Source organism: Tenrec ecaudatus, chromosome 18, assembly GCF_050624435.1.
Source record: "Tenrec ecaudatus isolate mTenEca1 chromosome 18, mTenEca1.hap1, whole genome shotgun sequence".
NCBI classification, from domain to species: Eukaryota; Metazoa; Chordata; class Mammalia; order Afrosoricida; family Tenrecidae; genus Tenrec; species Tenrec ecaudatus.
In genome coordinates, this window is record NC_134547.1 from 47,909,921 (window position 1) to 47,923,772 (window position 13,852).

The 13,852-nt window shown below is 57.3% G+C and overlaps 1 protein-coding gene across 1 annotated transcript in view; it reads left to right on the forward strand.

Annotated features, from left to right (window-relative positions):
* The window catches only part of CPNE2 (copine 2), a 52,153-nt gene that overhangs the window by 21,246 nt on the left and 17,055 nt on the right, over positions 1–13,852 (forward strand). Inside the window, exons 3-11 of the mRNA XM_075537920.1 lie at positions 1,602–1,781; positions 3,727–3,801; positions 6,598–6,669; positions 7,745–7,828; positions 8,300–8,389; positions 9,054–9,152; positions 9,521–9,607; positions 11,195–11,254; positions 12,208–12,341. Coding sequence (XP_075394035.1) covers positions 1,602–1,781; positions 3,727–3,801; positions 6,598–6,669; positions 7,745–7,828; positions 8,300–8,389; positions 9,054–9,152; positions 9,521–9,607; positions 11,195–11,254; positions 12,208–12,341 — 881 coding nt within the window. The remainder of the gene's footprint in view (positions 1–1,601; positions 1,782–3,726; positions 3,802–6,597; positions 6,670–7,744; positions 7,829–8,299; positions 8,390–9,053; positions 9,153–9,520; positions 9,608–11,194; positions 11,255–12,207; positions 12,342–13,852) is intronic.

A 13,852-nucleotide genomic window follows, 5' to 3' on the forward strand; every position in this document is an offset into this window, starting at 1 on the left:
AATAGTTCACTTCGGGCTCCTCTGCCAGTCCTCCAGCCCCTGGCCCATCCCTGCTCCTCTGGGAGTGGTGTCCTCCCCCCTGCACACCCACATATTCATGATCATCTCTGCTCCCACACAACCACCCTAGCTAAAAATAGCCCAAGGCCAAGACCTCTTCTGTGCCTGCCGCTCAGGCCCTTGGAAATGAACTGGGTGGGAGGAAAAGTCAACACAGCCCAGACCCCAAAATAGACTGGGCCCAGGACTCTGTGGTTTGGGGCCTCAGCACCCTGGCCCAGCCCCACCACTGCCCCATAGTAATGGGCCCTGCTCCCTGTCCAGGCCTCTGCTCTATGGGAGGGGAGCTGCCAGGCTGCCCCCTTGGCCCTGTTGACATTCAAGGGTCTATAGAAGCTTCAATAGCTACTGCCAGGGGGATGGGGAGCCCCTGACCCCACATCCCCCATGTCCTTCTGTTTCTTCTCTGGGCTTACGTGTGAAACATGGCTGTGGGGAAAAAATACCCCCTCACATAGAGTCCTTCAAAACACTCCTCAGACACAACCAAGCACCTTCCACCAGTGGTTCTCCAACTGGGTTTGAGGGCTCAGGACCTTCCGCTCAGGGGAAAGCTCTGTCAATGGGCAAACCTAGTTCACAAAAGTCATGGCCTGCATCCTGGCCAGGTGGGTAATGTCTAGGGTCTTAGGAGGCTATGAACGGCTGAGACAAGCGCAGTAAGAAAGTGTTCAAAAGCTCAGAGAAGAGCCAAGTCTGTATCCGCCACAACCTCATCTCCACAGAGACCAGAAGAAGCAGATGGTGCCCGGCTCTCACCCCTGACCATGCTGACCAGGGTCCTAATAGCTGGTTCCAAATAGAACAAGAAGGGAAACATAGGGAGGATGTACAAATGCTTGTTTGTTGGTTTGGTTTTTTAAGTCGGAAGGGAGAGGAGAACACAGAGAAGCCTCTGAGACTCTTGCTCTGAGAACTGTAGGACCGAGCCCACCCCGACACCACCTTCTTGTGAACTAACAGAGTAGCTCACAAAAGAAAGGCTCTGACCCATAGGGTCGATGCCCTCCTGAAAAGCCATCAGAATGAGCCCAGCAGGTCCATGATAACAGACTAACACAATGAACCAGAGTGCTGACACGCTGTGATAATGTTACCAACGTGTGACAGAATCGTCATGAAAACCAGACTGGCTGTATCAATGTCCACCCAAAATTCAAATATATATATACACAGAGAGAGAGAGAGAGAGAGAGACACAGAGAGAGAGAGAGAGAGAGAGACCCAGGTGGAGAAAGTGACTTGCCGTCTGTCACTTATCCAGGCAGGGACAGACGCTGGGTAGGGAGCCAGGGCTGAGCAGGTAAGACTTTGAGTCTGGAGTCAGACCCAGGTTCAAGTCAGACCCAGGCACCGACCTACTAGCTGTTGGACACTGGGAGAGTCACAGAGCCTCTCTGCGCTTCATGTCCTCTTCTGTGACTCGGCGGCAATGCTTCAGCCTCTCGGGCACGGGCCTGGCATAGAGTGGGTGTTCAGAAGCTTCCAGAGGGATTTCTGCCAGCCTGACTCTGGCCTCTGTTTCCTTGCCCACCTGCCAGTACGACAGGACAGAAACAGCGATCAACAACCTCAACCCTGCCTTCTCCACCAAGTTCGTCCTTGACTACCACTTCGAGGAGGTGCAGAAACTCAAGTTCGCCCTCTTTGACCAGGACAAGTCGAGTGCCCAGCTGGATGAGCACGACTTCCTAGGCCAGTTCTCCTGCAGCCTGGGCACGGTGAGCGTGGTGGGTGTGGTGAGGGTGGTGGCCACAGTGAGCAGGGGGGGTGGGGCAGGCAGGACGACCCCCAGGCAGCCCCTTTGGGACAAGCATGGGGCTGCTCGCTGTAAAGTGGACAGTTCAAAACCATCAGCTGCACCTGGGGAGAAAGACCAGGCTTTCTACTCCCACAAAGAGTTACAATTTTGGAAACCCGCAAGGGCGGTGCTGCCTGCCCTATAGGGTCGCTGTGAGTCAGAATTGTGAGTTTGTTGGTTCTGAGTTTTAAATATAACTAAGGAGGCCTGATGGCGTCGTGGTTACACATTGGGCTGTGATTCGAAAGGTCCGCAGTTTGAGACCACCAGCCGCTCTGCGCAAGAAAGATGAGCTTTTAAAAATATTTTAAATGAGCTACAGTCTCCAACAGCCACAGGGGCAGTTCTACACTGTTGGGTAGGGCCGCCTTGAGTCAGAACTGACTCAATGGCAGTGGGTTTGGCTCTTTTGAGTTCTCTCCCTAATGCAAAGACCCTTGTGGTCAGCAGGGGCAAGATGAGGGCAGTGGCCAAGTAAAGAAGCCACTTTTTGCCCCGAAGGAAGGGGCCCAGTGTGGCCAGAGCTTCTGCCAGGTGGAAGGAGTCTGATGTGGTTGTGACTTCCTGGCTTTGGGGACCTGAGACCAGCAGCCCACGTTGGCCCCACTCCGAGGCTGACTCACAGCGAGACCTTGCACAGAGCCTCTCTACAGCCACCGTCCCCACCCAGCTGACCTCCCTGGGGATACATGCTCCAGTCATCCCTTAGGGCCCTTGGGCAAGCCCCACTCTCTTGGGCCTCAATGTCTCCCATTTCACTTGGGGAGAATGACTGTGGACGAGCGGATGTGCCCACGTGTGTCTGTGGCACCCTCTGGGAACTGAGGAGAGGCCCAAGGGTCGGGGCCAGGGACCCAGGTTTGGAAAAAGCCAACCCAGGGTCAGCCCCCCACCTGTGGCCTGGAGGGGGGACAGAACAAGGAGCCAGCCCCCACCCCCGGAGCCTAGGACAGGGAGGCTCAGTTTCCCCCCTCCTTTCTTCTGCTGAAGCCCCCACTGGCTGAGCCCCCAGAAACCTGAGGGCAGTGAGCTGGGGGCTGCAGGGCACAGGGTGGACCCCAGGTCACGGAGCAGCAGTGGATGCAAGGAGACCAAACACGCAGGGGCCAGAACCAGGGGATGCAGTTGTGCCGACATGAATTAGCAGTGCCTGGTTGACGCCAATGTAGAGCTGCCCCGTCAGGCAGTACAGGCCATGGGCTGTCAGGAGCCCAATTGCCAGGTCTCTCTGCCAAGGTGCTGGGGGGGGGAGCAGGCGACCCACCTTTGGTGTTCAGCGGAACCCTCAGCCGCTGTGCCCCCCAGGACTCCTCAGCACTGGCATTTTTTACAAGAGGGACAGAGTGAAGTGGGCAGAGCCAGGTAGGTGTCTGACCCTCCACTCTGGCCTCAGCCCTGCTGGCTTGTGGGGCCTGTGGGTGCATGAGAGTCTTTTCAAAGCAAAGGGGGTTGATACAGAGAAGGCAGGGGTCTGCTCCTCTGAGGATGGTGGGCCATCTGGGACTGGATGCCCTGCTGTGGGATCAGGAGTGTGAACTGAGAACCCAGGGTTGGGGGCAGGGCGGGAGGAGGTAAGGGGGCAGGGGAGGGGAGTGGGCAAGGTCAGGCTGAGGGGATCCTACCATCGATCCCACATGAGTGTTTTGACATCTCTGGGCCTGCTGGGTCTCATCAGTTGCCCAGAGTGGCTGGTCCAGGCTGCTCCCTCCCTCCCAGGGATCAAGGCCCCGGGATGGCTCAGCCAGAGCCTGGCACACAGGGCCAAGGGTGGATCATCCTCCTGTAGCGGATGCCTGTTGGGGGATTTTCCTCCTGGATCTCCCTGCAGCCCCCACTGAGCTCCTCTCTCGCCTCTCCCCTGCCAGATCGTTTCCAGCAAGAAGATGACCCGGCCTTTGCTGCTTTTGAACGACAAGCCAGCTGGGAAGGGCTTGATTACGGTAGCAGCCTCTCCCGCAGGCCTACTCCTGCTCCCGCTCCTGCTCTGCTCCTGGCTCCCCCACCCCTACTGCCGCTAGCCCTCCCCCATCAATGGGCCGCTTCCCTACCGGGCAGATAATCACCAGCTTTGTTTAGAGTAAAAAGGCCCAACTTACAACTTAGCAACAGGTCTCTTAGCAACGGCTCCTGGTTCTGCAAAGGAAATGTAGCATCCACAGCCACTGAGCCAGTGGGGGACTGCCGCAGACCCTGAAGGGGCTCCCAGGACAGGGGTGCTCCTGCTCTTCTTCCCTTGCCCCCAAAGCTGTCGCTCTCTCCTTCTCCATCTCTGCACCCCTCCCTGCCCCTGGGGATCTTTCTGAAGAGCCTTGCCCACCCCAGGTACAGAGCACGTGTTCCTCGCCCTCAGGGACCCCCTTATGGTTAAGGCTGATGAGGGAGCCCCCACCCCAGTGTTCCAGCTAGCAGGCTCCTCCCAGGACTGTGGCCTTTAGTGCCTGTGTGATCCAGGGGACTAGCTGTGATGGGGGGGGGGGGGGGATATGAGCTCACCAGGCGGTTACTCTCTTTTGCTGGACCTTCCCTGGCTCCTGGAGAGCCCTGTACTCCAGGCTGTGAGGGAGGGACCCCTCAGTCCCGCCTTGCTTTCCTGCCTCAGCTGTTTTATTTCTTCAAGTACGTGCCCTGGGTTCAAGGTACACTAACATCTCAGCATGCCCCAGCCGTTTATTGGCTCTGTTCTGGCTATCGGCCATGCCTCTTCCCACCAAGTGCGTTCCCACCTTGCCCAGGGGTCTCCTCAGCACAGCAGGTACACTCTAGCCCTCTGCTTCTCCCTGGCCATGCAGCTGATTGTGACTCAGGGAGACCCCCATGTGTCAGAGGTTGAACTCTGCTCCAGAGTTTTTTACTGGCTGATCTCCCCCACCCCACCCTGAAGTCTCCGGGTATAGTAAGTACTTAACATGTTCTGCTACTAACCAAAAGTTCAAGTCCACCTGGGGGTACCTCAGAAGAAAGGCCTGGCAGTCTAGATTCTCCCCAAAAATAACCATTGAAAACTCTCCCAAAACTACCATCCATCAAGTCAACGTCTCTGGGACAGGGTAGAACTGCCCCTGTGGGTTTCTCAGACTGTCACTCTCTCTGGGAGTAGAAAGTCCCATCTTTCTCCCACGGAGCAGCTGGTGGCTTTGAACTGCTAACCCTGTGGTTAGCAGCCCAGTGTGCAATCACTATACCACCAGGACTCCTTACTGACAACCCCAGGAAGTTCCATTCTCTGACCCTAGTGGGTTTGCCATGAGTTGGAATTGAGGCCCGTCAGTGGGTGCCTCTGAAATGGGGTCATGGCCGGGCCAGCTTTACCAGGAGGTTGCCAGGTACAGCTGGAGGAGAGGAAAGGAGAAACACGCAGGCTGCCCTCGGTCAGCGGTTCTAGAGAACAGAATCACCTTGAATTTGAGGATGCTGGCCTAGGAGGAGAGGAGGCCCGGCCAGGAGGAGCCCAGTCCACATGTTCTGTAGCTGACTGAGGAGCTTTTCCGGGAGAAAGAAGCCCCGGAAGAGAAAGGGTGGCAGTGTGGAGGTCACCCAGCTGGCTTGTAAGGGAAAGTTGACAGGGAAGACGGCTGTGGGCTCAACTTCCTCTCCCCTCGCTACCCCACAGCCCTGCTTCTTCCTTCCCATTTAAAATTGATTGTGGATGGGGTGAAGGTTCGCAGAGCACCTCACAGTTAAACATTTAATCGTGCACCACAGTCTGTTTCGGCTCATCACTGCAGTCCTGCCATACACTGCTTCCCTCTGCTTCCTGTTTCCGTCCCTCCTTTCTTAACTCTCTCAGCTTGGTTCTTGGGCAAATGCTGCCCTTTGACCTTAAGGGTAAAGGCCATAATTTTGGGGGGGTCCCACTAGGATCTATCTGACCAGCAATCCAGGTCTCATTTATGGTGGTGAGTTCCATACCCCATTTTAGTCCCACTCTCTCGGACCTCCTCATGTGATCCTACCCAGAGCAGCTCACAGAGGTAGCTGGGCACCATCTAGTGCTTCTGGTCTCTGGGTGGTGGAGACTGATGGTGACGTGGTCTGTTAGTCTACCGCACGACCTGTTCCAGTTTCCAAGACACCGCTCACTACTCAACAAAGTAGTGTGTAGAATACTGTCTTTGTGAACTAGGTTATCCCAATTGGCTGTGGTGCTCCCCGAGACTATGGTCCTGATCCCCAACCATGGGGACCTTAAGACATACGGGCTCACCTCTGGTTCCTCATCTACAAAAGGGGTGCTGTTGGCAGTGGTGGGTGCCCCGCACTCAGTCGGCCTCAGATGGCCTGTGTGCCGTGGAAGGAGACATTGCCCTTCCCTGCGTCATCTTCACTTGGGAGCTATGTTTGAGCCCACTGTTGGGGCCACTGCGCCCATCCATCTCCTGGAAGAAGTCTTCCTCTTTCTCCCAGATCTGCTTTTCTTCAAATAATGTCCCTGCCACAAGGTTGGTTTCTCCTGAAACCAGCTGAAGGCGGTAGGCTTTGATCTGCATGAGTAAGCGCTTCGCGTCCTCCATGCTTTCAGCTGACAAGGCTGTGTCATCCCTACATCCAGAAGGTAATTTCCAGAACAGACAAACTGGGGGTTCAGAATACTCCTCTGAGATGAGAGATGCCACCTCTTCCTTCCCCTTCCCCTCAGGCCACTCTTGTCCTCCTGCCTGATTGCTTTTGGGGCACGAGGGTGGGGTGGGTGGGGCTCGAGCAGGTCCCAACCGTTCACCGTCTTCTGGCCTTTGCAGATAGCTGCTCAGGAGCTGTCAGACAACCGAGTCATCACACTGAGCCTGGCCGGCAGGAAGCTGGATAAGAAGGTGCGGGTGGCGGCAGGGGAGAGCCTCCGCCCTCGGTGGGCAGTATCCTCCCTCACCCCCACCCCAGGGTGGTGTGGCCTAGCCCTCGGGCCTCTAGCCTCCACCATCATGGACCCCCCAGGGACAGGCCCTCACCTCTCGGGCCCATCTAGTCACCCCTACCCGGTGAGGGTGTGAGCTTCCCGCCACTTAGAGCAGCTGTTCTCAACCTGTGGGTCACGACCCTTTGGGGGGGGTGTTGTACAACCCTTTCACAGGGGTCGCCCGATTCATAACAGTAACAAAATGACAGTGATGAGGTAGCAACGAAAATAATTATATGGTTGGCGGGGTCACCACCACATGAGGAAATGTATGAAAGGGTTGCGACCTGAGGAAGGCTGAGAACCACTGACTTAGAGGAACTCAAATCAGATGGAAAAGCACTCCTGTCTCCTTTCACCGAGAGAAGGGACCAAGGCCCTCCTGATGTACCCCCTGCATCTGCACCCCCTCACTCTGTCAGCTGAATCCGCCTTCCGATTGTCCCCGGGGCACACCAGGCACCCTCCTGCCCCAGGACCTGTCCCCTTGCCTGGACTCTTCCCCAGAATACCCCAGGGCGGCCCTGGGCATCGCTGGCAGCCTTTGCATGGCCACTACCTCAGCCGGGCCTTTCCCGGAGTGGCGTGGTGCCCGCTGCCGCGCCCGATCTCACTTGGTTCTCCTCTCTGGAGCACGTTGCCGTTGCGCCAACGTCTTGGCTTTTCTGTCTCTGCCACTTGACCGTGAGCGCCCCTGGAACGTGCTGGCTGGAGATCCAGCTTGCCAGATGCCCACTCAAAAATGACAGCGCTGTCCTGCAGGGGCTTCACCCTACCCGGAGAACGAGCCCCCTCTGGAAGGTCTGCCCCACCTGAGGGCCTGGGCTCTGGCTCCCGCAGGCCCTCAGGAGAGGGGGTCTTCTTGGGCCCAGGAGGCCGCAGCTACCCTAGACCTCATGTTGAGACCTGGGGAGGCTGAGGGTAGGGGGTGGGCTGCTCTGTCCACAGTGCCCACTCATGCACCTGCATCACCCATCCCCTTGCTCCCCCAGGACCTCTTTGGGAAGTCAGACCCATTTCTCGAGTTTTATAAGCCAGGAGACGATGGCAAGTGGATGCTGGTCCACAGGACAGAGGTGGGTCTTGGGGCCCAGGGGTCTCTGAGGCAGAGGGTCTGCAGTTTCCCCCACCCCCCAACCCAGTGGCTGAGGGAGGGGCCTTTAGCTGGAGCCTTGCAGCCTGTAGGAAGCCTCCTGACCCACGGAAAGGACTTGTTTCCTCCCCACCAGGAGACTCACTTACTTTCTTAGAAGGCCAGCAGGGGTCTCCCCCTCTTGTTACCTGTCACCACCAACTCTGTCAGGAGGGTGTCCTGGTGGCAGAATGAGTGCCATGCTGGACTGCTAACCTCAAGGTCGGTGGTGCAAACCTACCGACCACTCTGCAGAGAAAGAGGCGGCTTCCTGCGCGTGTAAACCCACAGGGGCAGCTGGACTCTGCCCTCTGAGGTCTCTCTGAGTCAAAACCAACCTGATGGGGTGGTACGTCCCTGCGGGGCCAGCGCTCACCCTGAGCCCCAGCCCACCTCTGCCCTCACCGGCCTGCAGGTGATCAAGTACACGCTGGACCCTGTGTGGAAACCTTTCACTGTGCCTCTGGTGTCCCTGTGTGACGGGGACATGGAGAAGCCCATCCAGGTGAGGGGTCTGAAGCCCTGCTCCCGGCCCTGCCCTGCCAGCCCCCAGTCTACTCCAGGTTTCCCGGGGGAGGGGGCACTGTCAATACTATTGGTCGGGAAGGTTCAGGGTGACATGAACAGAGAGCCCACTGTCTCCCTGGAGGCCCCAGGTCTGCCTGGCCCTCTGAGTGGCAGGATGGCTGCCCGGCCCCTCCCAGGGGCTCTGTGTACCACAGGCTGGAGTCATGAGCTCCGTGTTGAAAAGGAGCCTGATGTGCTCGTTGTGATGGAGACGGGGGACGGTCCTCGGCTGTGCCTGTAGGGCAGCAGGGCAGGGAGGCAGCTGGGTCGGAGCTGGCATCCCAGGGCAGGGCACAAGTGTCTAGTGGAGCGAGGACAGTATGGTCACCTCCTTCCCGGAATGCCGAGGCAGTTGGCTCAGAAGAAAAACAAGACAGGCAGCAGTATGGAGACCCCGGGGCTCTTGGATCTCATAACCTGAGACACGAGGGCCAGGGTGAGGGGTTAAGCGCCCTTCCTGGGGCGGACAGCTAGCTCTTCCCGAGGTCACAGATCACTTCCCGCAGGCGGTGGTCAGGTGCTGTGGACAGAGGGAGGATGTGGGGGCTGGGAAGCATCTGTTTGGGGAGCAGCCCTGGGGTGACCTCTCTGGACCTGTCCAGGTCATGTGCTATGACTATGACAACGACGGGGGCCATGACTTCATCGGCGAGTTCCAGACCTCCGTGTCACAGATGTGTGCGGCTCGCGACGGCGTCCCGGTGAGATGGGCGGGTGGCCCGTGACCCCATAACCCCAGCCAGGGCCCGGCAGATGGGTCCCAATCGGGCAGTCTGGGAGCCTCCATGTCCACATCGGTCCAGTGGGTGCAGACGGAAGAAGCATGCGGAGGGCCCAGCAGATAGCAAGCCCTCGAAGTGGGACCCTGGCAGGGGGTTCTGGGTGCAGGGTGTTGTCTCCAGAGGCAGGGGCAGCTTGGTGGAAGCCTGAGACCTCCAGAATAGTTTCTGGGTGTGGGATCCAGGAGGGCTTCCTGGAGGAGGCATGCTGCCCCCACGTCAAACCATGGGGCTCAGAGGCCGTGCGCTGGTCCAAGCGGCGCTGGTCTTTCTCATCCCACATTGTCCAGCTGGAGTTCGAGTGCATCAACCCCAAGAAGCAGAGGAAGAAGAAGAACTATAAAAACTCGGGCATCATCATCCTGCGTTCCTGCAAGGTGGGTGTGCTGGGCGCGGCGGGCGCGGCTCAGACCTGGGGTCCCTCAGGGAGGCGTCCTGGACAGTGGTAGAGGAGCCCTGGGTGCAGAGCTCTGCCCCACCTGTCCTGGCTCTGTGGCCTCTCTGGGTCTCAGCAGGAGCCCCTTCTGTAGAATGTGGGGTGAACCAGGCAAAGCGTGAGCAGGTCTCATCTCCCATGACACCCGGCGTGGAGTTGAGGAAGGGCTGACCATCTAGGACCTCTCCCCCGTAGGAGAGACCCTGTTTCTCACCAGCACTGCCACCAAGGGGCTCAGGGGACTGCCCTCCATCCAGGGTACAGCCTGGGCCACCAAAACCCAGAGAGCAATAGGGCTCGCACTCGTAGCTCCACAGGCCGGCTGAGTGTGTCTGCTGCGATACGGAGGGGCAGCCTGGGCCAGGGCGACTGAGCCCTGGACCCTGGGTGTGGAGGTTGGGGAGGGTCCCGGCCCCGGGCCCAGGCCTCCATTTCCTCAGCCAGCATCTCCAGGACTCAGTGAGGTCACAGCCCCAAAGCCCCCCTGGAGAGATGACATCATCAGCTCACAGCATCCTGATGGAAGGGCCCTGGTTGTTTCAAGGGTCCCTGGGGACGTCGTGTTGGGCTGCTAACCACAGGGTCAGCAGTTCAGGTCCTCCAGTCACTCCTTGGGAGAAAGATGAGACTTTCTGGTCATCCTGTCAAAGAGAGCCTCAGAACAAAGAGTGCTGTAGCTGTTTTATTAATGATAATGATCATTAATTAACTCACATTCTTTTCTGTTTTCTCCGTGAAGAAGAGAACGTAGTAAGACCTAGAGAGGTGATTCGGACACAGTGGCCACAGACAGTCTTTCTCTGTCCTAACATCTGTAGACATAATTGGGTAGTGTGGTGGTTACATGGTCAAGGTCAGCAGTTCGAACCCATAGCCGCTCTGAGGGAGAAAGTGTGGCTGTTTGCTTCCACAGAGGTTGACCACCTGAGAAGCCAAGTGGGTCACTGTGAGTTTGGTCATTGACAGTGGGTCCTGGGTTCCCACTTGGAGTGAGTGTGTGTGTGTGTGTGTGTGTGTGTGTGTGTGTGTGTGTCCCTCACCCATGTAAACTGCCAGTTAGGAATCTCTGCCCTGGGGACTTTGCTATCAAGAGGTTTGGTGGTGGTGTAATTGGCCGGAGCCCTGCTGGTGCAGTGGTTACCCATTGGGCTGCTTAGTGCAAGGTCAGAAGTTCAAAACCACCAGACACTCTACAGGGAAAAGATGAGGCTTCTGCTCCCGTAAAGAGTTACAGTCTCAGAAACCCACAAAGGCGGTTCCACCTTGTCCTGCAGGGTCCCTGTGAGTTGGGATTGACTCAAGGGACAGTGAATTCTTTGAGTTTTAAAATTAAGTAGGTTTTTTTGTTTGTTTGTTTCATTTAGCCTCCTTGGCCCCCTGACGGGAGGCCACAAAGCAGCAACTTCCTTCGGGTCATGTATAGAGGGGGCAAGAGCCAGATGCAGGCTGGGAGAATAGAAAGGAATGTCAGTTAATTAATAATCATTATCCTTCCTAAAGGCCCACTGGCTCCCTCGATTTCTTCCAGATAAATCGGGATTACTCCTTCCTGGACTACATCCTGGGAGGCTGCCAGCTCATGTTCACAGTAAGGTTTTTCTCCTCACTCCCCCACTCCTACCCCAACCTGCGTCTTCCCTGGGGGAGGAAGGACTTGGGTAGACAACAGGAAGGACTTCCCAGGGGCAAGGGAGAAGGCAGAGGTATTTGCTTCTGTGGGACAGGCCTGGGTCAGGGCTCAGCTGCCCAGCTGCCCAGCCCAGAGGATCAAATGACTGCATTCCTTCAGCATGAAAGGTACCAAATTCCCTCACAGGCCCCTCCCCTGCCCTCCCACCCCACCCCTGTGTTCTGTCCCTTGCCTACCACATCTGCTGTCCCCCTGCTCACTCATCTCCCAGTGACATGGATGGCCCCGCTCCAACCCAGACACACCTTAGGGCTGGCTCCTCCTTAGGGCTCAGCGTTTGCTGCTCCTGGAATGCTCTTCCTAGAACCATCATGCGGCTGCCTCCTCCTCATCCTTCTAGATGTCACCTCCTCAGGGAGCCTTCCCTGATGCACCCTGCCCCAGCCCACTCCTCTTTGCCACACCCCCTAGTTCAATAGCATTTGCCACTCTGAGACCATCTTATACCACTAGCCTGAGAGTGCATAAATAAAGGCTTGGCCTTCTGTTCCTGCTCTCACCTCAACCTGCTGCCCAGTGCCTGGCCCACAGCCAGTGCCCACTAACACATGCTGAAAAGGGCGTGTAGTGACACTGGCTGGGGTGTACGCCTCACCGGCTCCTCCTCCCTGCACCTGTTTGCTTCCTTATGCCAACGGGTACCGCAAGGCCCCTATGCAGGTGGCAGGGAGCCCAGTGGTGCAGGGGTGGAGCATTGAGCTGCCAGCCGAAAGGTCAGCGGTTCAAACCCACCAGCTGCTCCCTGGGGAGAAGAGGAGGCAGTCTGCTTCTGCGGAAGCTCCCGCCTTGGAACCCCACCGGGACAGTCTGTTCTGTTTGTTGGGTGACAACAGCTATATTTCCCTTCCCAGGTGGGGATCGACTTCACAGCCTCCAACGGGAACCCCCTGGACCCCTCCTCCTTGCACTACATCAACCCCATGGGCACCAACGAGTACCTGTCAGCCATCTGGGCCGTCGGCCAGATCATTCAGGACTACGACAGGTGCGATTTCTGAGGGGCTGTGGGGGTTCTACTGCCCCCGGAGGGACCAGCTGGTCAGAGCACAAAGGGGCTCAGGGATCACCCAATCCAGGCCTGCTCCCCAGGAGGCCTGCATGCAGCTGTTACCTCTTTCTGTGCTGCGCCCCCATGGCCGGCAGTTCGAAACCAACAGCAGCCCCTCGGGACTAGGACTGGGCCTTCCACTCCTGTACACAGTTAGGGTGGCTAGGAGTCAACCTTGGCAGACATTGCTAATCGATTGCTGTGCTCTTCGCCACCGAATCAGCACGAATCTCTCCCACACAGCAGCCACTGAGCAATGGGGCAGGAAATCTATTTGCTAGGACTGTCCCCGCTCATCCCCTTTTAAAAAGAGCTGGGAGCATGGAGGAGGGCTGGGTTGAAGGTGGGTCATTTATCCAAAGTCCCACAGGTCAGGGGAACAGGAACCTGACCCGCTGATTTCTGGACCCCGAACTAAGTGCCTTTGCGGAGGTCTGTGTGAGCCCTGGGCATTGTTGGTGGGTGGTGCTGTAGCCAGGTGGCAGAGGGAAGCCATGAGGACAGCAGGTGTGACCACCACCAGGAAGACAAGGCAAAGTTCAGGAGGGCCTTGGGGGAAGGAGGGCTGCAGCCTCACGGTCACAGATGTCCCCGTGCTGGAGGCTCCAGATCACTGGGCACGGGGGCACCAGCACATTGGGAGGAAGGATCAGGTGGGTGCAGAGGCTTGGCAGGGATAAGGGCAGGCTCAGGGAGCACTGGGCGTGGCTGGTCTCTCACTCCCACTCAGGCCTTAAGGGGTGATGATCGTGATTCCAGGTCACATCAAGAGAGATATGGTCTTTACAGCAAGGGAGGTGGAAGTCTCTCTCCCCTCTGGAATGGTCTGATTGAAGAGCCTGGTTTTACTGATTCAGGGACGCATGTCTCCAACTCCTCACTCTAGTCTTGCAGTGAGCTTACTGATGGACATGGACACACACATACACACACACACACACACACAGCAAGCCACAGAGAACTGTGGACACCCCAAATCCAGTCTTGCTCACCTCAAAGAGGGCTTCCACCAGTCACCCCAAACCACTTCATTCATTCCCTCCTATCCCACATCCTCTGTCCTAATACCGTTGGCAAAAGATAGTTGAATTCAACCTCTTCTCCAGCCCCGACTGCTAGCACCTGGGATGAGCCGTCGTCACAACTATCCAGGTGATTCCAGGAGCCTCCTCCCTGACGCCCCTGCCTCTACCCTGAGCCCCTGCAGCTTGTGCTTCATGGCCACGCCGTGGATGGACCCTCTGTACAGATGTTGGATGAATGACCTGATGTGACGTGGCCTCTGCTCTCAGGAAGGCCCATTGTTGCGGCCTCTGGGTCCATCCATCTCCTTGAGGGCTGTCCTCTTTTTCGCTGCCCCTCCACTTTGCCAAGCACAATGGCCTGCTGATGCCCTTCTCTGGGGCCTGATCTCTCCTGACAAGTTCACACTAGGTAAGACAGAGTCT